Below are 21,754 nucleotides of genomic sequence, written 5' to 3'. Positions count from 1 at the left end.
TTCTCAAAAAGCTATGTGGTTTCCCACTGCTCCCTCCCATCCCCCATAAGTTGTATCATTCCCTACTTTGTGCATTTTTCAAACTAACATTTGTTTTTCTTTACAATCACTTGACTTCCATTAGTAAACAAGCTGCTCCAGTGCTTTCTAGACTTCACCATTAAATTTACAGAAAAGTTCAATTCATGATGTACGTTTCCATAGTTTTACATGCATTCATTCAGTTTTCTATTGTTCTACTATATAGTTAAAAGACCATCCAAAAATAATCTGATATTTGATTACTTACGTAGGTCAAGCTTGGATGAGATTTTTATTTTTCTAAAATTCTGAGAGGGAGGTCTGATTTTTTTCTTTTTTTAAAAATAACAGCACTGCAGAAAACGCATGATCATCAGGGAGTAGTAGTGGTGATGATGCAAGAAATATTGCATCATGTGAGAAAACCTAGGTCAAAAGCAGGGGTTCCTAACCACTGAAACTAATGCAATGAGAAGGCACCCCATTCTTAAAAATCAAAAAAGCTAAGAAAATACATGTTTAAAGAAATAAACAGAGATTTATCAACAGCTACTGAACCAAAAATGCTGTATACAGGCAACTGATTAACTAGCAAATGGTTAATGATTAATTCACTGTGTGCATTTTGTTGATGAATTTGAAAAATAATCATTATGGTGTGACGATTGTATTTCCTTCAACACCCGCTAGTATCTTACTAAAGTATCTTACTCCATACTTGGCCAAATCAAAGGGGTCAAGAATTCTTCTTAAAATGATGAATTACATAAGGACTATCATTTTTATTGTTAATAAGTAGTTGACCCTCAAAACTGATCTCTTTCACATGATCATAATCACGATCCTCTTTTCCAAAAGCTCTCTCTGTCAGAGACCAAGAGGTACATATGAAGAGACTAAGAACTATGCATAGCATCTAAATTGCCCAAAGCAAGTGTGGGTCAAACACATTTCTAAACTTGGGACTGTAGGCCCAATTGTTATTCAAAATTTTTTCTTGGGTAAAGATAACCAAAAAGACAAAACAGAGTCCATGCCACGAGGCAACCAAACTATAATATGTTTGGATTCCTTAATCTCATTATACGTTGCTTTAAATGCACCATTAGTTTGAAATAGTTTAAGATAAATGAATCAGAACTATCTTCAGGTCTTACTCCTACCATTGAGTCTTCTTCACAATATTTATGGTTTCACATTGTACATTTTTTCTCCCATTTTGCTGTATGAAAAATCAATACAAAACAACAGAGGGGAACAATTATACTGTCTACACAAAGCATTGACAAATGAACAAAACAGTTCTGAAAAAATATCTAATTTCTTTCAGTTTTAGTAATCTTAGGTGTTACTTACAGTAAAAATACTTAAAACAATTCTAAGTATAAGATGACAGTGTCCTTTTTCACAACAGCTCCTACAACAAGCAGTACAATAATAGTAGACCAAGTGACGCAATATATAGACCATGGTAACAATATCAACCACATTTTATCATTAGAAGTTAACCAACAATCATTTCACAAATTGCTGATGCAACAAGTGTAAGGCCAATGATCATAAAAGCCCAGACTTTTTCAGAATTATTTGTCAAAAACATGGAACATGGTTTTGGGGTTTGCTACTGCTACTCTTTTACAGAATTTCAACACTACAGCCATCTTAAAAGAGCAGGCTGAAGGCTCGTAAACTCAAATTACTTACTTTTTCTTTTTAAATATGCTGGCAAAGGATAAGCAACTTTTAATGACTTTCTAACACTGAACAGTCAAGGTTTGGGGGCTATTTTTAATATAAAGAAAAACAAGCCAACAAACACAGCACCCATGGGCAGTGACATTTTAGAAGAGGGAGTAGAAAGAGAAAGTCACAACCATGTCTCTGAGTATGTGCCCTGTGTTAGAGATGTTTACAAACGTTAAATACACTGAGATTCTAGGTTTGGCTGTAGAACAAAGAGTGGGGCAGTACCCTTTTTAGGGCTTTGCAGAGATAGACCTTAAAGTTAACTGAAGTTTAAAGGGATACCATCAACTTAAAAAAAAAAAAAAAAAAAAATCATACTTGTGTCTGAAATTATTTTTACAAGTAATACTTATGGTGTTACTGAAAAAACAGAGAAAAAAATAAACTGTTCCAGTTTATTTATATTCACACTTATGAACACCCATTTTCATTTTTTCTATGTATAGTAAAGTAGACCCCAATCCTGCAAACATATATACACATGCAGAACTTTATTCAAGTTAGTCCTACTGACTCAATGGAACTATCAACTTGTGAAAAAGTAACCACATACTTGCTTAGTCAGTCCCCTGTCTGCTCCCCCACTCGTTTCTGTAGATCTTTCACACAACAATAAAGAAGAAAGACATTTTAGAAGTAGGAGTATGGTACTGTAAAAGCACAAAAATTGCAGTGGAACTCAGGGATAAGTATAGTATCTGAAACTACTTTCCACTAATGGTTGAAGACTGACTAGGATTTCAGTTGATAGAGTCCCTTTAAAGTTGAACCGAAATAATATTTTTAAATAAGTTTATATATCAATTTCTGATTATTAACCCTTTTGGTGCAGGAACCTTGTATATGCGCCTCAAATCATGACTAAAAAAATATTTCCCTAGACTTTAAATTACAAAATGAGAATTAAAAAAAAAATAAAATAAAAATTAAGAGCTGTTTTTACTTCCAAGATCTGAGTTCTCGCTCTGAGACTTATCCCAGAAGAATCATCAATGTCACAATCTGACACCCCGAGGAGAGCACTCTTTTAAGTGTTAGTGATGTCATATGAGGTAGAGGTAGATATTCTGAAAATATGAAATTCAGCAAGAGAAAGGCAAACTGATTTTAAATCAGTCTTACGAATTGTCATTTTTCCACTGACATATCTTGATTGAAAAGTAAAAATCTCATCAGCTATTTCATCATATCAAGGGTAAATGAGCCTGTTTTGTATGTAAGATGGTAAACTTCTAGGATTTTACAAAGTTGTTTTAAATAACTGTGATACATAAAGTGTACTCTTCATTTAAATCTACAAATGTATTCTAATAAAGATTTGGTATTTCAGAGCCTCAGTACTGCAAACACTTACTACTAAATGGTGCACTTACTATCACAAGTAGCCCCTCTAATTACAGACCAACTACTCACTATAGTAGGTGTTACTCCCACTTGGAAATGTTTGCAGCAAAAGGCCTTCATCCTTAAAAACAAACAAGAGACAGAACAAAAGAAATCCAAAGAAAAACTTTCCTTTAATCAAATCAAAGGTCATTGTTAGCCACTTCAGTGCTGAATGACATACTAGGACAAGGTCTTATATTGCATCTGTCACTATACATATTGACCTTCCATTCATCTGACATTAAATACAAGCCTGCATAGTCACTTTTAATTTTAGTGTTGATTTGGGACCCAAATACAACTCCCTCCCCTGTGAGAAAAAGAAAAACCACACGTAAGTAGGAAGTGTCAGATCAGTGGACCTAATATTTTACAATTGTTTAAACGTTATTTCTGAGCTGTCATCTGGATTTAGCCAGTAAATTACATAAACTTATGTAAAATAATTAACTGAATCCAAACTTCAGAAGTGAAAGTATTTCTGAGATCCTTCTACAAATTTAGCCCACTGCATCTGCTGCCAATTTGCCTCTACTTTAAGTCAATATGTCCAAAATAGAAACATCCACCTCAATTACTGGAAAACAAATGTGATCTTAAAATATAAATAAAATGTACTTTTTAAAAATGAAGTATAGTAGATTTAAGTAGTATATTACCACAAATATTAAAGGGTTAACTGTTGAAAGCAATGCAGCACTGCTTACAGATTGACAGTTCAGTATTTTACATGTTCCTTATTAGTCCCCCCAAAAGTGTCTTCAAAACCAATTATAAAGTGTACGATCTTTAGGCACAGAAAGTTAAGTTAGTGCCAAATTCAGCAGGGTTTTGGTTTTTTTTTTTTTTTTTTTTTTTTTTTTTTTGGGGGGGGGGGTTGGACTGGGGAGAATGAAGTCATACATATTGCCATAGATTTGACTGGCATTGATTATATTCAAGGCCCCAATTCTGCAAAGAGCTCTGCACCCATCCATAGTTCATTTCCAGGTTCAGGCCTTTGGTTAATACATTTTTAAATATCCTTACCAGTGCTGCCCAACACTCAAATATAAAAGCATAGTCTAAAATGTAACAGGAAAAAAATCACTGAGCAACCCCCAATACCAATGTCTACTCACAATACAGGGGGTTTGGGGGACGGGGGGGACGGGACTGATTTAAAATGTTGTAACTTGATCCTTTTCTTGCACACCCAAAATTCCTTTATATCAAAGGTTTTAAATTTAGAACCCCGTGATTCACATACATTCATTTCTAGAAGAGTTCTCAATTTAAATCTTTAGACAGAATTAACTTTAACAGAGGCTTTGTGAAGCAAAGTCTCCATCTTTGAGTATTCACTGGGCTGGCTAACTGAGTAAGAGCTTCTGTGTTTTTCAATATGAAATTGAAAACTTTTGCTCATTTGTCCCAAGGGTGTTTGAGCAGATATTTCAAATCAATGTGTTCTTATGTGACACTGTTCTTATGGCAAAATGCTCTCTTTCCCATCCCAGAAAACACATATAGACTAACTCAAAATTGAGTTGAGAATCAATTTCAATTGTCTGATTTAAATTTTTCCCAACCCCAAATTGTCAAACTACCATTTCTTCCACTTAAGGTTCATAAAAGTACATTAATGGATAATTACATCAGATCTTCTGAGTATTTTTGTCTGAAAGCTTCTAAATATTTTCCCCTCATAATCTGTAACTACTTTGAAAAAAATCTATATTCTACTTTTGGTTGGCAGCAGTAACCTGCTGGGTACTCCACTCTACCATAAACCAAAGCTGATTGTTACTTGTTTTTAAAAAGTATCAAATTACTTCACTAAATAAACCCATGCCTTACCCAGGAGAAGACAACAGCCTGCAGTCTCTAATATAGGGTTAGACAATAGGTAGGCCGCGGGCAAAATCTGGACCGCCAGACACTTTGAATGGACCAAAAAATCTTTTTATTTACTTATTATCATTCTTATTTTTCATCGTTATTGTTTTCTCTGGAGTCTCATCTTTGATTATACCCGGACCAAGAAAACTGGACCTTGACAAAAAATAATTGACTACCCCGCTCTAATATGTAGCTTTCATTGCAAAGCATACTACTCTGAACAATTTAAAAGACCATTATGTACACACAAATTTTTCTTACATGTATGTATACAGGTATGAGAAATTATTGCAGTGTAGCCATCTTTTCTGGTTTTCACATATTAGAAATATGAACAAATAATCAGATCCCCCATTGGCCTCACCACACGAAAATCAAATTTCCTTCCTTTTTACAAATCTAACTTTTTAACTGGACTATCTACTCCTGCAATGGCCAAGAGCAAAATAAGGTGAGCCTGACTAATTCACACTCTAACAGCACCATTAGCTACTGGTATCTAAGGAAAACAGAGATATTGCTTCAACATCTTGACTGGTAGGTGCAGATTTAAAGACCTTTTCTACCATTTCCAATGTAGATGATGTCTTGATATCCAATGTAAGTGCTATGAAACAAAGATGGGGAAATTTGGTTTTGGTTTAACTGCAATAGGAATACCACTCTCAGCTACCAAGAAAATCCCCTAAACCTTGAGCTGATTCCCCGATTAAAAATTAAATCAATGGAAGTGTCTCAAGGGGTGTTGAGGTGTGCGGATGTGTATGTAACAACGGGGAGAAAGGGCGGTAAAGAAGATCAGCGCTTCAATGGTGGAGAGAGACCTGAATGGCCTGGCCTCCCTCTCAGTACAACCACCCGCTTACCACCGCACCACCGCATGAAGTTAGACAGACACCATCAATACAGCCCGCGCCCCCGGAAAGGAGAAATCTCCCTTCCCCTCTACCCCAATCCCCACCCCGCACACAGCCCCTCCCCCAGCCCCCTAGGGAAGGCCGGCTCGGTTTCTGCGCTGCGCCGCGCCTTCTCCCCGGTAGTGGCACGCCCCTGCCGTCAGAGGGAGCCCCGCCATCCTGTCCCTCCAGCCGCCTCGGGGGGGGGGGGGGGAGTCGCCCCCGCCCCCCCGCCGCCCAGAGAGGGACGATTCCTTCCCCTCCCCCCCTCCCCGCCGCTCCCCCAGGGCCGGGCGCCAGGCGCGCAGGCAGCAGCGAGGGGCGCCAGGCCCGGGGCGCCTCTTTCCTACCGCCGCGCCGCGCTGCGCCTCGCCCGTCCCGGCCGCGGGGCGGCTGCTCACCTCGCTGTTAAAGGCTTTCACGGCCTCCATGTTGAGGCCGAGGCGGGGGGGAGCCGGGCGGCTCGTCTCTGCTGATGGCGGCTGGGCTGGGCTGGGCTGGGCCGGGGAGGGGGCTGGTCTCTCTCAGGGTCCGCCGGGCCTCCTCGCCATGGCGGGTGGCGCAGGGGGCCGCGGGACCCGGGCCCCGCTCGCGTCCGTCTCCTCCCTGCTCTGCTCGGCCTCCTCGCCCCGCTCCCCACACCCTCCCCCCCCCCCGCGGCGCCGGCTCCCCGCGCTCGGCCTGGCCGGGCCCGGCGGAGACGGAGGGACACGGCGCAGCAGCTGCGTGCAGGCAGGCAGGCGGGCAGCGCGCGGACACCAATATGGCGGACACACACACGGCACGGGCTCCCCTGGCAGCGCAGCTCGGAGGAGCCGAGAGGAGACGGAGAGCAGAGGAGGCGGCGGCCAGAGCGGCCCCTGGCGGCCGCGCGCGCACCAGCCAGGCCGGCGGGGAGCAAGGAACCATAGAGGCGGCGGCCAGAACGTCGCTGGGGGCCGGCTGTGGCAAGAGCGCCGTGCTCTCTTGGGGGGTCTGCGCCTCCCGCAGGAGGAGGCTGAGTACTGCAGCCAGTGGGCAGAAAGCGTGCATCGTCGCATCGCGGGCTGTGCTGCTGCTGCTGCTGCCTATCCAGATCGCTCTGTAACCCCGCGCGTGTGGTGGGGAAACGAGAGAGATGCTCTGGCTAAAGGGATGTCCACCTGACTATTTGGAGAGGCTTAGTTCCCCCCCCCTCTCTCCTCGTCCCCATTAACATTTCCTGTGGCTCACCATCCCCTGGTGTCTCCCATCCCTGCACCATGCCACTTGCATGTTCCTGTGGGGGAGTACCGGGGGCGGGGACCAGGATCGGGGTGGACAAGCACACTAACCTTGAGAGAAGGGAGGATTTTGACCAAGAACAACAGGGCAAGAGCTGCCTCCTGCAGCCTGCTCGGGGACTGTAAATGGCTGCATCGGGCAGACTTCGCTTTTCCGTCTAGAAATAATTATGGATGACATGCCCCAGTTGCTGGGCCAGAGCAGAAAAAGTCCAGTGCAATACCACACTATTTTCACCACCACTTTTTGGCTTTGTAAAGTAGAGGCTATTGTTATGCATTTTTATAGCCTCTGTTATGCCACATCAAATTAGATTATGTGCATTAGTTACTGATATAATGGCATTTAATTCTGTACTTGAGGACTGAAAAGTGGTTAGTGGAGAAGGAGGGAGGAAAAAATAAATGTTTTTAAAAGTGCAGAGGAGATAATTATGTATGATCAATATGAATTTTTGAGGCAGAAGCTGAGCTAAAATGAGCTATCATACAGTGCGATTGAGTTTCTAGTGCAGCAATGATGTTGTCACAACTGCATTTAAAGGGCAATAGGTGTCCTTTTCAGACAGTCCTTCATTGAAACAATGCTGTTTTTGAAACAACGCATTTTAGTACAGCAGGCCCCTCTCCCAAAATGAAATAATAAAGTAGCCAGTTTAAAAAAAATAAGTTCAGGGATGAGCCTTGCCATTTTTTGTTGTTTAAGAAGGTTCTTAATAACTCTACCTGTATAGACATACCCAGTGAAAGAGTCACAAACAAAATGGGGCAACACTGAAACTGACTATAGACCCCAACCCTGCAAACTTCTGCATACCTAACCCACCTGAAGTCAATGGGACTACTCGTGTAGATAAAGGTAAGCGTGTATGTAAGTGCTGGCAAGACCAGGCCTAAAGTGCTGTCAATGCATAAAGTAGCATTTTCTCTTTAGTTTTTAAATTATAGCAACAGCTAGGATTATAAATAACAATTGGAACATTTTCAGGTTTTTTAATTTGTTCTCCTTGAAAGCTGTTTCTGTTATAAGTCCTTTAAGAATTTATAATGGGCAGGATGAAAATTAGGGTTATAATTATAAACCTAAAAGTTTTACATTGTTTAATATTCATTTACATGACAGTGTTTTTATTTAATATACAACATGGTAACTGAGAAGGTTGAGGTCAGTTGGAGGTCTTATTGAGCTGCTTTTTAAACTGATTAGTATTTTAATTTGAGGTACTTTCCTGAGTACAAGCTAGCAGCAGCAGGAAGATGACTAAGCCTAGTACTTCAAGTTTCTTCCTTGTACTTGTGGAAGAACTGCAGAAGAAAATGGACTGGAATGCTAGACAATTTTCTCTGCATTCCTTCCATATGTGAAGCACTACTATTTGCTAACCCTACAGAGACCTGTTCTACAGGCGGCAACATTCAGTAAGGTGAACCAAACAAAAAGAAAGAAAAACTAGTAAGAGAGCAGAGAAAATATTTAGCATTTACTAACATGTCACTTTATGTTCAAAGTGCTATAAAAGCTAAATTAAAATAGAAAAAGGAGACTGTGTGCATGGAAGTATGGAAAAGAGGGTCAGTGGGCACACAGAGAGATTATTGGAGGGTGTGGGGGAGGGAAATAGATTCCAAAAGGGCATCAGGGAGAGAATAGTGTGTGTAAGGTTAACAGAAGATATGAAGATGGAACTGGAAGAAGGTGGACAGCCAAAAAAGAAAAAAAAAAAAAATTTAAGAGTCAAAGTGGAGATACTTTACAAACATAACCTTCAAATAAACTGACATTGGGTAAAATTCTACAATATCAATTTTACATACTGTATATAAATGATGTTTTCAAATATAAAGTACTTAAACAATAAGTTATAAACTTTTGATGCGCCGTTTGTTTTTAAATACATGCATAAGACTGATATATGCATTCACAATAATCCTCACACTGACATTAGTCCCTGCACCGACTTTAATACACAATACACAGTACACTTTCTGTACCCCAAAGAGTTCAGTTGCTGCTAGCTAAGTCATGCCATTTAAGTCCACTTCACAAAATACTGTACCTCTTTCTGGTTCTGCTTTTGCTAGCTAAAGCATAGCTCAAGAATTTTTCATGACAGCTTAAAATAAGCAGGGCAAGCCCAGGAGTTTTTCCTTTACCATATAGGAGCCCCAGCTTCAGTACCCACTGAATACCAGAGGCTTATTCCATGAATCAGATGCAGTAAGGTGTGGCCCATTTAAATCATAGGGAGTTCTGAGTGCTCACTATCATTCAGGAAAAAAATCTTTAGAATTGTCAATTGCTGTAATTCAGAGTGCCATTCTATTCCAGAAAAGTGACATCAAAAACAGTACCCCTTTCCACAACATATTTGCTTCCAGATTCACAGCTGACAACTCTGAAGTTTTTACTAGGGAATGAGTTAGATTCTGTTTTAAATTGTGCATTATTAGAATTTTTCAGTAAGATTTAACTGCAAGTCCAGACTCTGTTCTCAGGTATACCCACTTAAACTTTTCTGACATCATTGCCCTCAGACCTGTGCAACGATTCAGCTTAGAGAATCTTTATTACTGATGTGAGTCAGACAGAACTTGGTTTGACTTTCATATTTCAGCTTAAGGCTGCAGGACTGACAGAAAAAAAGTGATTTTAATTGTAAACCAAGTAAGTGTTAGATAAACTAGTAGTTTGTAAACCAGTGCTGGGAATGGCAGCTGGGTCAAGCTGTGCAATCTGCCTTATACAACCATGAAATTGTTGCATGCAAATTAGTTATTGAGTAAATGTGGCGATTGATTGACTCACCTGTGATTCCACAATGGTCTGGACTCTTGGCATAACATAAATATCTACCTTACATAGCTGTACACTGCACAGTTTTAATTTGTAAAGTGAAAATGGCTGAGAATTTACAAATTGGACAGTAGCAGACCACAAATCCCAGTGAGGATTGAACCTGGTGACATTCTGAACAAAAAGAGCCCTCATCCATGCTTGTAGCTTGTTTCCATCACTTCACACTGACTCAGACATTTTAAGCTTCAGAATGACACAGAGTGACAATCCTGGATTATTATATACATTCTTAAGACAAACATGAAATCTTAACATGCCATTTTTACAGATCTGCTTTTCAGAGTGAAACCACACTTTTAAGAGCCTCATTATAAAGGCAGGTTCACTTAGGGTAAAAAGGGGGGAGGGGGAGAATTTTCTATAGTGCCACACACTGGACTAAGTGCCAGTTCCTCTCTTATGGTCATGTGCTGGCATCCAATGACAGAATTTGGCTTCTTCTCCAAACATGGTTCTCACATATGAAGGCAACAATGTGCTGTTCAGGACAGGACCTTTGCCTCTGTTTTGTTCTCTCTTTTCCTATAGAAATCCAATAAAGTTAATAAAGATTTAACAAGACCAATCTGAATTGCTGTAGAGACTTTACATTGGATTAGTTATATCACAATCATAACTAGTAAAATTATTTACTTAATTATTATTTCATTAATAAGTATACCAGTTTGAAAAACATTCTAAAATTAATATTGAAGTAATGGTAAACATATTACTTTTACAGGATATTAGTTTGTTTTTTAAACAAAAGGAGGCTGGACTTCTGAGCTTTTGCCCACAAAATGTGTGGAATACCACACTACAAAAGAAGCATAGTTTTGCAGTTGCATTGGTTCTGGCCTTGAATTAACCACAAAACTCCCACATAGCTGCCTTTGCAGAATCCTTATGAGCAATTCCAGCACAGTGAGTGCACATTGGATAAAGGGGGAGCAGAGGAAGAGGCAAAAACCTTCTTTAAGACACATGGACTATGCCCCCGATCCTACTGGATGACATCTTTTCTCTCCAATACATTTAGACAGACTGAATTTGAATCAAGGGTGAGATCTACAAAGGTATTTAGGGTCCTAAATCCCAGATTTAGAGACCTAAGTGTCTGTTTTGGCTCCATTGTGATCCACAAAGCTGCCACCAAACCCCGTAAGTGCCTAAACTCACTCAATGCCTAAGTTTCTGCCTCTGAGTATATGCTGTGCTGCCTGTCTCTAAGCATCTGGAGGCCTCCCTCCCCCCTTAAGCCTCAAAGTGAATCACGAATGGGGCAAAGATAGACATTTGACCATCTATCTCACATGCGGGGACCAATCCATTAGGCAGCCTCTAAGCATGTCTACCGAATTGGGTCCTAGTCAAAATCTGGCTACCAGAGAAGGAGATGATGCCACCTTATAACGTTTAGCCCAGTGGTTAGAGCACTTGCCTGGCATATAGAGACCCAGGTTCAATTTTCCCCTTTCTGCCAGAGAGAGAGAAGGGATTTCAACAGGCATCTCCCACCCCTTAGGAGAGTTCTCTAACCACTGGGCTCTGGGATACTCTGATGTGGGGGTTCTCTCAGTCTCTCACATATTGAAGCTGTTCTACTGTGGATAAATAAAGAGTGCTTGGAGCAGAGGGACTGGATCCAAGATCTCCCACCTCCCAGGTGTGTACCCTGACCACTGGGCTAGAGACTCATTTCCACTCTTTCTTTAGCCTAATGACTATTTAATAATTTATCCACATTGGAACACTCATCAGACAAGAGAGAGGGAGAAAAATATGACTGTAGTCAGTGGTTAACGGCAGATTTTTCTTGGTTTTTTGCAGAGAGATCCAATTTCCTCCAGAGAAGAATTGGGAATATTTATAGATGCCTTTCTGTAAGAGAACATCCTTTAACATATAGGAGGCACGGAAATGTGTTTGCCCTTATAGGGAGAAAAGGGATAAATAAGACTAAGACTATCTTTTTTGTACTTGTGACCACATTCATCCATGCTAATCTAGTTAGCATTAGTATTTTGAAAACCCCTAGTAAAGTTAGTAAAGTCTTCACGTCCTAACCCTCTCAAACCTCACCCAATCTTAACATCTGGATGTTGCAGCAATGTGTGATGCTGCCACCCCACTATCTTCCTGTCATGACATTGCTGAAGTCACATTGTGATGAGTTTGACCCCAAAAAATACATTCAAAACTTGAAACATCCTTAATTTAGGAGCCAAATTCTGCCCTCAGATGTGTACACATGGGATTCCCATTGACTTCAAAGGGAATTGCATGCTCATGTCACAGGAAATGAGAAAAAAGTATTTTCAGCACCATGTCATTTAGACGTCTCCCAGAAGGATTAGATAACATGATGCTAGCACTGTTTTGGCAATCTAAACAATATCTACACTCAAGTTCCCAATGTTGCTACCATTAGTTCAGTGTTTCTAAAATTGTCTTAGTTTAGTCTTAAGGTTTTTTAACTCTTCCCTGCTGCATCCCAGATTTTAGGCTTTAGTATCTGGGTAAGTGGGCATTATTTATTACAGGTTCATATATCACATTCACATCTACTCTTCTCTAAGGTTTGCTATAGCAATGAGAGCACATTGATCTGTTTAGTTGCAACAAGATATCAGCATTATCACAGCTGTAACTGATCTCAGCTTGCAAATAAAATAAGGGAGAATGTGAAGATAGTTTCTAAATAATTGTAGACGTCAATATTGATAGGGTTCTGGGAGGTAGTGTTGAAAACATTTTTTCTGTAGAAGTGATCAAATTTCAGTAAAAACAAATTTAACTATTAATATATGTGTAGTGGAAAACCACTTATGAAAGTAAAAGAGAGATTAATCTCTCAGTTCCATTTAGTAAAATAAACCTTTTCTAAATAGGTACAAGTGTTCAAACCATTTCAAGAAGAGGGGACTTTTATGGGATATTTTCAGTGTTATTTTCTGCTATAACTCCCACAGCGTTAAGAAACATCTGTTCAAGACTGTGTTGGTTATAAAGTAAGCAAACAAATGGTGTTAAAGCCTTGAATAAGAATGCTGGAGATAACTTGAACTGAAAATGCAGTTTATTACTTTGGGTTTGGGTTTCTTTTAACAGACTGGCTGGCAGGCATGACAGTTCTTTATTATGACTGATTTGGCTCTCCTGATCTTTCGCTCACGTCCAATTCTTCTCTCTTGCCTGCTCAGACGAAGTATATGCTCAAACTCTTGTGTAATCTCATACATTTATCATTGAATAACAAGCTTGATATCATAAGCTTCAAAAACAGGACTCCATTTGCCAATCCCTTAGGACAAACAGGTATGACACTACGGAGCACAGCAAAGTCATTCAAGCCTCAAAAGGTGAACAATAAAATGCAAGTCTCATTTGGTTCATTGGCCTCTTCATTGTCCCAGATAATTAAGAAGGGGGTAGATGAAATTCTTTCCCATTGTTTCATTCAAGTATTTTGGACTCCTTTAATAGAAGAAATATTTTAGGAGATAATTTTAATACAAATTTTATGAATACAGCTAGTTTTAAAGAGAGTAGTTCATTTAAAGAGGGAATATTTTATTTAGAATATCCCATAGATTGTTTTAATTGCCCTATATGTTCACAAATTTTAGCTAGTTTCGGTAAATGGGCGAAGCATATAAATAATGTACATAAAAGCACTTCAATAAGAGTTATTTGCAAAAAATGTGGTAAATATTCGCAGTTCCATAACATAGCTTGCCACTACCCCAAGTGCAGGCCCAAGGAGGTAGATAACTCAGAGAAGAAGTATGCCTGCACGGTCTGTGGGTCTGCCTTCTACACTCGCTCGGGGCGGAGTCAACACATCAGACATAGGCATCCTGCGGTGAGGAATGAGGAAAGAAAGGAAGCTAGAGTGGTTGGGAAAACAAGTCGCTCTCGGGTATGGACAGAAGAGGAAATTGAATTATTGATTCAGCTTGAAATAAAATATGCAGGGATCAGAAATATTAATAAGTGTATAGAAAGTGAATTAAAAACAAAAACAAATAAGCAAATATCAGATAAGAGGAGGGACCTGGCCAAGAATAAGGTTAAAAAGGATGAAGATTCTATGGTTTTATGGGAAGAGGGCGGGATGGGAGATATTTTAGAAGATATTCCTCCACGTGAGAAAATTAAACCTTTAAAAGATAAAATTTTAATTGATAGGTTTTTAACAGGAGTTAGGTGTAATGGGGCTCGTATTTTAGAGAAATTGGATTTTATTGAACAGCAATTAAATGCTTCTGCCACTGTAGCAGAAGGTTGGGGATTATTTGAGGAATTATGTAAATTGTTGATGAACTCTCCTCATGAAGATGTAGAGAATTTGGAAAATAATAAAGAAAATAATATACAGAATGATAATGGGAAACAAGGAAGAAAAGTGGGTTAGCCTCCTGATAAATATAATAGAAATAGAAAATATGCTGGGAGAAAAGCTAAATATAGATTCTATCAAACCCTCTTTGAAAAAGGTAAGAAAAGGTTGGCTAGGATCATTATGGGAGAACCTGATAAAGCGACATATAAGATAGCAGTTAAGGAGATTGAAACCTATTATAAAGAAATTTTGGGTAGAGAAGGACATGGGAATACCAGAGGATGGCCAAAAGTAAAAGAAGTGGTAGATAATGAAATTTTAAATTGGCCTTTATCAATTGATGAAATTAGAGAAGCCTTAAGAGAGATTGATAATAGTAGTGCTCCTGGACCAGATGGAATTAAGGTTAAGGATTTATGGGATATTTATAATTTAGACAGTAGGATTTTAGTAAGGATTTTTAATATTTGGTTTTTAAATAGACAGATTCCAGAGTGTTTTAAAGGCAATCGTACAATCCTAATTCCTAAAGTCAAGGATCCACAAGAGTTGAAGAAAATATCATCTTGGAGGCCATTGACTATTGGTTCGATTTGGATTAGGTTGTATACAAAAATTTTAGCTAAAAGATTATCAAGTGCTGTTAAATTATGCCCCAGACAAAAAGGTTTTATCGCAGCCTCTGGCTGTGAGGAAAATATATCGATTTTAGAAAAGTTAATTAAAGGGGCCAAGAAAATAAAGACGAAATAGCTGTTGTTTTTATTGATCTTGCTAAGGCATTTGATTCGGTTGGCCATGGTCACATTTTAAAGGGGTTAAAGAGATTTGGGATATCAGAGTTTTATTGATATTGTAAAGGATTTGTATACAGATTGCTACACTGAAATTAGTGTTGGTGAGGATAAGACAGAACCTATTTTAATTAAGAGTGGAGTTAAGCAAGGTGACCCGCTCTCCCCTATTTTATTTAATATAGCCATGGACCCTCTTTTATATAAATTGGAAGATGAAGGAGATGGTTTTATAGTGCAGGGTAGAAAGATAACTTCATTGGCCTTTGCCGACGATATCGCTATATTAAGTAGGTCCTATAAGGGGATGGTTAAGAATTTAAAAATTCTTAATCAGTTTTGTAAAAATTCAAGTTTAAAAGTAAATGTTAAAAAGACAAAGGGCTTTCATATTTTCCCAAGCATGGGAACATATGTTATCAACCCAAAAGATAAATGGGGATTAGGTGATGAATTAATTGATTATATTCAACCTGGTGAGTCTGAAAGATATCTAGGTGCAAGAATAGATCCATGGGTGGGAGTGGCTAATAATTCCCCTAAGGAAAAATTAATTGATTGGTGTGAAAGTTTATGTAAGGCTCCGTTAAAACCTGCGCAGAAATTGATCATTTTAAAAGTTTACATTTTAACGAGAGTTTTTTATGAATTACTTTTAATCGAGCCGCCACTTTATATGTTAAATGAATTAGATGTTTTAGTTAGGAACACTCTTAAAAAGATTTTACATCTTCCCCAGTGTACAACTGACGGGCTATTCTATGCTAGAACTAGAGATGGGGGTTTAGCAGTTACAAAATTTAGTACCCAAATTCCAAACATGTTAATTCGTAAATGGAGGAGACATATTGTCTCCAAAGATGATTGGATAGATTTCTCGTTTTTATATGCTGGGGAAAATTTAGTGGAGAAAATTTTAATATATAGTGCTAAAACGGCTAATCCTAAAACGTGGAGAGATGAAGAGTTTTTAAAATGGAGTAATTTAAGATGTCAGGGAATTGGTATTAAATATTTTAAAAATGATGGTATTAGTAATTCGTTTTTAAAATATCCTTGCTTGGCCAAATCCTCCTTTCTGATTGCGGCATTGCAAACGAGAGCGAATGTTTTTCCCACCAGGGAAGCTCTAGCAAGAGGACGGAAGATGGAGGAAGGGTTATGTAGATGGTGTGGTAAGGTCAAAGAGACAATTCCTCATATCTCTGGTCAGTGCATAAAAATGAAAGAAGCAAGAATTAAAAGACATAATAGGATAGTTAAAGCACTAATTGATAAAGTAGGAAATAAAGGATGTAAAATTTGGATTGAACCTTACCTTCATAATAAAGAAGGGAAGTTGAGAAAACCCGACCTCATTATTGAAAAGGAAGGAGTGGTAGCCGTTGTGGATGTCACAGTTAGATGGGAAGACAACGCTGACAGTGTGGAGGCAGCCCACATTGAGAAGGAGGCATACTACTCTGAATTGGAGGAGGAGGTGCTGCAGCTCACTGGTGGGAAGATCATCCACTTCTTTGGATTTGTGGTTGGGGCGAGAGGTAAATGGAGTGAAAGAAATGATGAAATTTTTAAAATTTTAGGTATTGATAAATTTAAAAGTTTTAAAGAAAGTGTGTGCAGACTTGCTATGTATGCTACGACGGATATGTTGGCTCTTTTTAGCGATAAACAGTGAACCCGAACATTCATTTTGTGTATCCTGTGGATTTTAGATATATTTTAGATATAGATATATTTATTCTCCATATTTTAAATTTTATCAATGGGCTTTAGTTTTCATACTATTGACCTGTTGACTATGTTTAACTGTCCTTTCATGTAATTTAATTTAATTTTAAAATTAATTGAATAATAAATATTACTTATAGGTTAGATCTTGATTTTAGATTATCTTAGCTACTGAATACTAAATTGGACGGTGGACTGGCCGCATAGTAACCAGGAAAGGGCAGGTATTTACGCCTGTACAAGTAAGTTAACAAATGAGCCCTAGGACAACATACATCCATTGTAGGTTTTTAAAACAAATATACAAAGATGAAATCAGAATCTCAGATGAGGCTGTAGATAACCTTTTGTATCAAACCTCAGAGTACAAGACTGCACACTAAACAGAGTAAATCCTAATTAAGCGTATGTGTCCCATGAATTAATTTTGACTCAGGTGAATATGAAACTGAAACCGAACAAAATCTCTTGCAGCATCATTGGTCCAGAATCATGTTCAATGTATCGCCACCATGAGAGCTATCTTTACAAAAATGCAGAAGACAAAGAATGAGGGAATGGTTGAAGTTTGTTTCATTCAACAAATACAGTTTAAAACTCACCTGTCTGCAGTACCTAACTCACAGTTGGCATGATACAAAAGTCCAAGTGCCCATTAACTGCAGAACATTCCTTGTGCAATGTTTGTATTTACAAATTAACTGTTTATTGATTTTGATAAATACCAACAGAACACATCCGTTGCACTGGTGTATGGCCTGCCATCCCTTTTATTTTGATAGAGTATATGCTGCACAGCAGTTGCTGCCAATAGCTAAAACTAATCACTTTTTTTTTTTGCCAGCCCCCAAGCCAATTCTAGCTGAACCAGGGTTCTGTCCACATTTCATTAGAACTAGCCAGGCAGCTTTTCCCCATCTCCTACCTCGCAAAAGTCATCTGGTTACCCTGTCCTTGCCCCTTGCTGATCTCAGGTCCACATGCAATGTAATATGATGCCATTCTACCATTTACTTCCTCAGTGAACTAGGTCATGTACCACATTGTAGATTATGAGGTATGATGGGGTGCTCCATTACACATTTTATGGTAGAGAGATAAATTCTCTGAAATAGCAGTGGTCAAAGGGAGGAGGGTGGGAAATGAACACAAATGAAATTTGCACAGGCATGCTCAGGCCCCCACTGCAACTGGAAACAGGCAAAAGGGCCTAGCAGTAGCAGATAAAGCTACAACACCAGGGCTCAGAGGTAGCTGGACACCAGGGCATTTAAGATGGGGCAGAGAAAAGGTAGAGTATGTAAGAGAGGCTAGATGTTGATGGGGGAACCCATCTAGTTAAGACTTTATGACTTTGTTACTGTATAGGATGTTAAGAAGTGACTTTGTTACTGTGTTTTGGGGTTTCTGTGGGAAACACAGTATATAATCTCTGTTTGTCTGTAATTGATAACTTTTGAACATTGCATCTAATCAATTCCAAAGTTCCAGGTAACGTTGTAGGCATCAATAGGCAGAACCCTCTTGGATTTTGGTGAAAGTCAGAAAACCAGAAGGGAGAAAAGGGGAGCACATGGAGCCTTTGGGATCTGGTTAGCAGCCTCATCAGCTTCAAGTAGGTCTGGAGTTGTTTATAGATCAAAGAATCAGCTGATGACAGCCATTCACGCATAACAATATTCTCCCAGCTTTACCCATCATCTCAATAAATTGTAAAATGTTTTGACATTCTGAATGACTTCTCTCTGACAGAAGGACAAACTAATAATAATGGTGGGAAGGAAGGCACAGAGAGCCCCTGGCATTGGCAAGGGAGGGGAGAGAGGGAGACAGGCTCTGCAAGGAGTTCCTGAAATTGAAGGAATTGAAGAGTGGCATACATGCAGCTTGGGAGGGGGGAAGGAGGGTGAAGAGGAGGCTAAGAAATGAAGGAATGCAGGGAGTCCCAGAACATGCAAGGAGCTCATCCTGCAGGAACAACTAAGGGTAAGTCTAACCTTCAAGCTGGAAGTTTAAATTCTAGCTTGAGGAGACGTACCTGTGCTAGCTGTGATTAAGCTAGTGCACTGAAATAATAGCGTATAGCAGAGGCAAATGGTAGGAGGGGCTAGCTACCCCAAGTACACATCGTCCAAGATGCCTGGTACCTACTTGAGGTGGTTAGCCTCTCCCATTGCTCACCCAGCCATGGCTGCACTCTATTTTTAGCACTCTGGCTTGATCAGAGCTAAAGCTGGTATGTCTCCTGAAGCTGGAATTTACATCTTCACCACGAAGTATAAACGTATCCAGAGTGTATGGACCTCTAGTTAATAATGGTTAGACTCTCCTTTTAAGTCTTCAGCTATCCAAAAGATTGCAGTTGTGAAGCTCACCCCATTCATACATGCCTTTGTTACCTCCAGGCCAACAACTAACCACAACAGACTATGAAAGCCACTTGGTGGCTTCATCTAACATAGGAAGCGGCTGCTCATCTTCTGAAAATAATTACTACATTTGTGCGCCATACTTTGCAGTAGATGACTTAATTTCCATGTATCAAAAAATAATCTGTAATAATATCACTTAACAGAGAAGCTCAGTATCATTATTTCTCTTCTGCAGATGTGGAAACTGAGGCACAGAAAGGGGACATGTATTGCCCAAAATCACCCAGCAGGCCAGTGGCAGAGCTGGGAATAGAACCCAATTTACCAAGCTACAGAGCCCTACAAAATATTGCAATTTATTTTTACTTGTAGACAATAGTAGATGCTCAGTAAAATGAAAAAGAACAGCAGCATCTTCCTGCTGCAGTGTTAGCACACACTTTTTTTTTAAACACACACACACACACACACTCTCTCTCTCTCTCCCTCTCTCTCTTTAACTTGTTTGCTAGTGGTACCTCAATTTATTAAAAAAAAAAAAAAAAGGAATACTAGAATACAGAACAGTCTACCATAGTGGGGGTTGTATCAGAGTACTATGAACATTTCTTTTAAGATCTGTAACTAAATCAAAACCACTACAGGGTAAGACATTTTGAAACATGTACTGTCCATTGAGTTCCTGGTGAATTTTCCCTTGTTTACAACCCAAGTACCGTTGAGTCATAGATAATAGCAGGAAGGTACCTGATGTCACTTTACCAAAAAGTGTCCCCGTCTCTCATCCTAAAAACAGCTTCCTGGGTTATGAAAGGACTGGCAGGTGGCAAGCATGGCAAGCCAAACACAAAGAGTCTGTTTCCATTTACTGAGTTATTCCATGAATAGTGCTCCTCATGTACAAAAGAAAATCTAGTTTAGCTCCAGCATGGTCCTGGCCTACACACAGTTTTTGTACCAATTTAACTGTTTCAGTTGGAGGCTTGTTTGTTTTTAAAACCAAAATAGTTACACTGCTATATAGATACATTATTTTTGTATAGTTTATTCCCCAAAATGTAGAGGAATAAGCTATGTCAATATAAGAAGCTTTATACTGTTGTAACTGCATGCACGTTGTAGGGTTTTATGCCTTTAGCTATACTGGTTTTAAACTGATATAGTTAAAATGGTGCAAAAGCTCTGTTTGGACAAGCTCCTTGGATTGCACAGAGAGAGTGTAAATCTGGGCAGAACTGGCCTCTACGCTCCTTTGAGTTTTAATCCAGACTGTATTAGAGACGAGTTGCAATAACATATTGGCTGCCTATAGAGGAAATAGTAATAACTAAACATTTTGCTTGGAATGGTATAAGTGGTCTGTTCCTTTATTATTAAATGCCAGTATCCACTTTATTGCATAATCCTAAATCCTCTATTTGTCTGTCTTTGATATAGGCACAATTTATGATATATCTAACCCTCCTAAGTAAATAGACTCTGCTAATGCTATACCCTTGTGTGTCTATCACCTCCATTTGCAAAATGTTGTTGAGGCCCTTAATTGTAAATTTAATTTTTTAAAAGTTAAAAGGTTTTTATAAACCAGAAACACTATAGTTTCACATTCACTGAAGACTTTTTTTTTTTTTTGAAACTAGATATTGCAGTTTTATATTAGTGCATGAAAATAAATTGGTAAGAAACTAGTCTAGTCGTAGTTTATTATCCAAATTATGTACGTTAATTCTGTATGTATTGTCAGTCCAATACATATATTTATTTTGTAAGGCACTCAGGTACTATGTTCATATGATAGAAGCTAAATGAAGGGCAAAAAGTAAACATATAACATAAATGGAAAACAAGCAAACTAGATTTATACAGTTTTTTTGGCTAAAATAATCCAAGTTACTCTTAAAACACATTATTTATTTTAACCTTGGTTTGTTTTTTTACACATTTAATAATTTGTTATACAAAGATTAAATGCAAATGCTGAGACCTTGATCACTACTGTTTCTCTGAGTATTAAGAGATACGAGGTACGGTTATCTATTATATAGATTTTCCTGAGCAACTGTTTTATTAACACCTTCATTTCTTCTCACCCATCAGAGAAACTGAAGTTGATAAACAAGTTTGAGTTGCTACATTTTTAAAATTTTTAAACTGTAGTAGTATGTGCTACAGGTCATGGGTCCTTTTAGCAAATGAAAGGCTGCCTTTTTAGCTAAAATGACTCCCATCCCATCCTTTTCCTCTATGCAGAAGTGTGGATTAGTGCATTGCTCCCAAAGCACTGTATCATCCCCACACAAATGCACAATAGCATGTACTAGCAAAAAGGAGAAAGACTACAAAATCCTAGACAACCTAATATGCACCCATACCACTAAGAAATTGAGACATCTCTTACTCACAAATCCACAATCAGAACAGCTCTAGCAGTCTTGGGTAACTCCAGGTAAACATGTTAGCCTGAGTGGTTAGTCAATATTCATG

At 38.9% G+C, this 21,754-nt stretch overlaps 1 protein-coding gene across 6 annotated transcripts in view; it reads right to left on the bottom strand.

Annotated features, from left to right (window-relative positions):
* SCAF8 (SR-related CTD associated factor 8) overlaps window positions 1-6,605 on the bottom strand; it is a 141,698-nt gene extending 135,093 nt beyond the window's left edge. For 3 of the 6 annotated variants that reach the window (XM_067542444.1, XM_067542443.1, XM_067542446.1), the window contains exon 1: window positions 6,332-6,599. In XM_067542444.1, coding sequence (XP_067398545.1) covers window positions 6,332-6,361 — 30 coding nt within the window. In that variant the 5' untranslated portion in view covers window positions 6,362-6,599. Of the gene's footprint in view, window positions 1-6,331 lie in introns of all 6 variants that reach the window. The other 3 variants (XM_067542442.1, XM_067542447.1, XM_067542449.1) reach the window with 2 other exon arrangements.
* Between the last annotated feature and the right edge of the window lie 15,149 nt (window positions 6,606-21,754).

The sequence above is a fragment of the Emydura macquarii genome, unplaced genomic scaffold, assembly GCF_026122565.2.
Source record: "Emydura macquarii macquarii isolate MOO-44397 ecotype Brisbane River unplaced genomic scaffold, CSIRO-AGI_Emac_v2 contig_705, whole genome shotgun sequence".
NCBI lineage: Eukaryota > Metazoa > Chordata > Testudines > Chelidae > Emydura > Emydura macquarii.
This window is presented reverse-complemented; position numbering and strand designations above follow the sequence as displayed.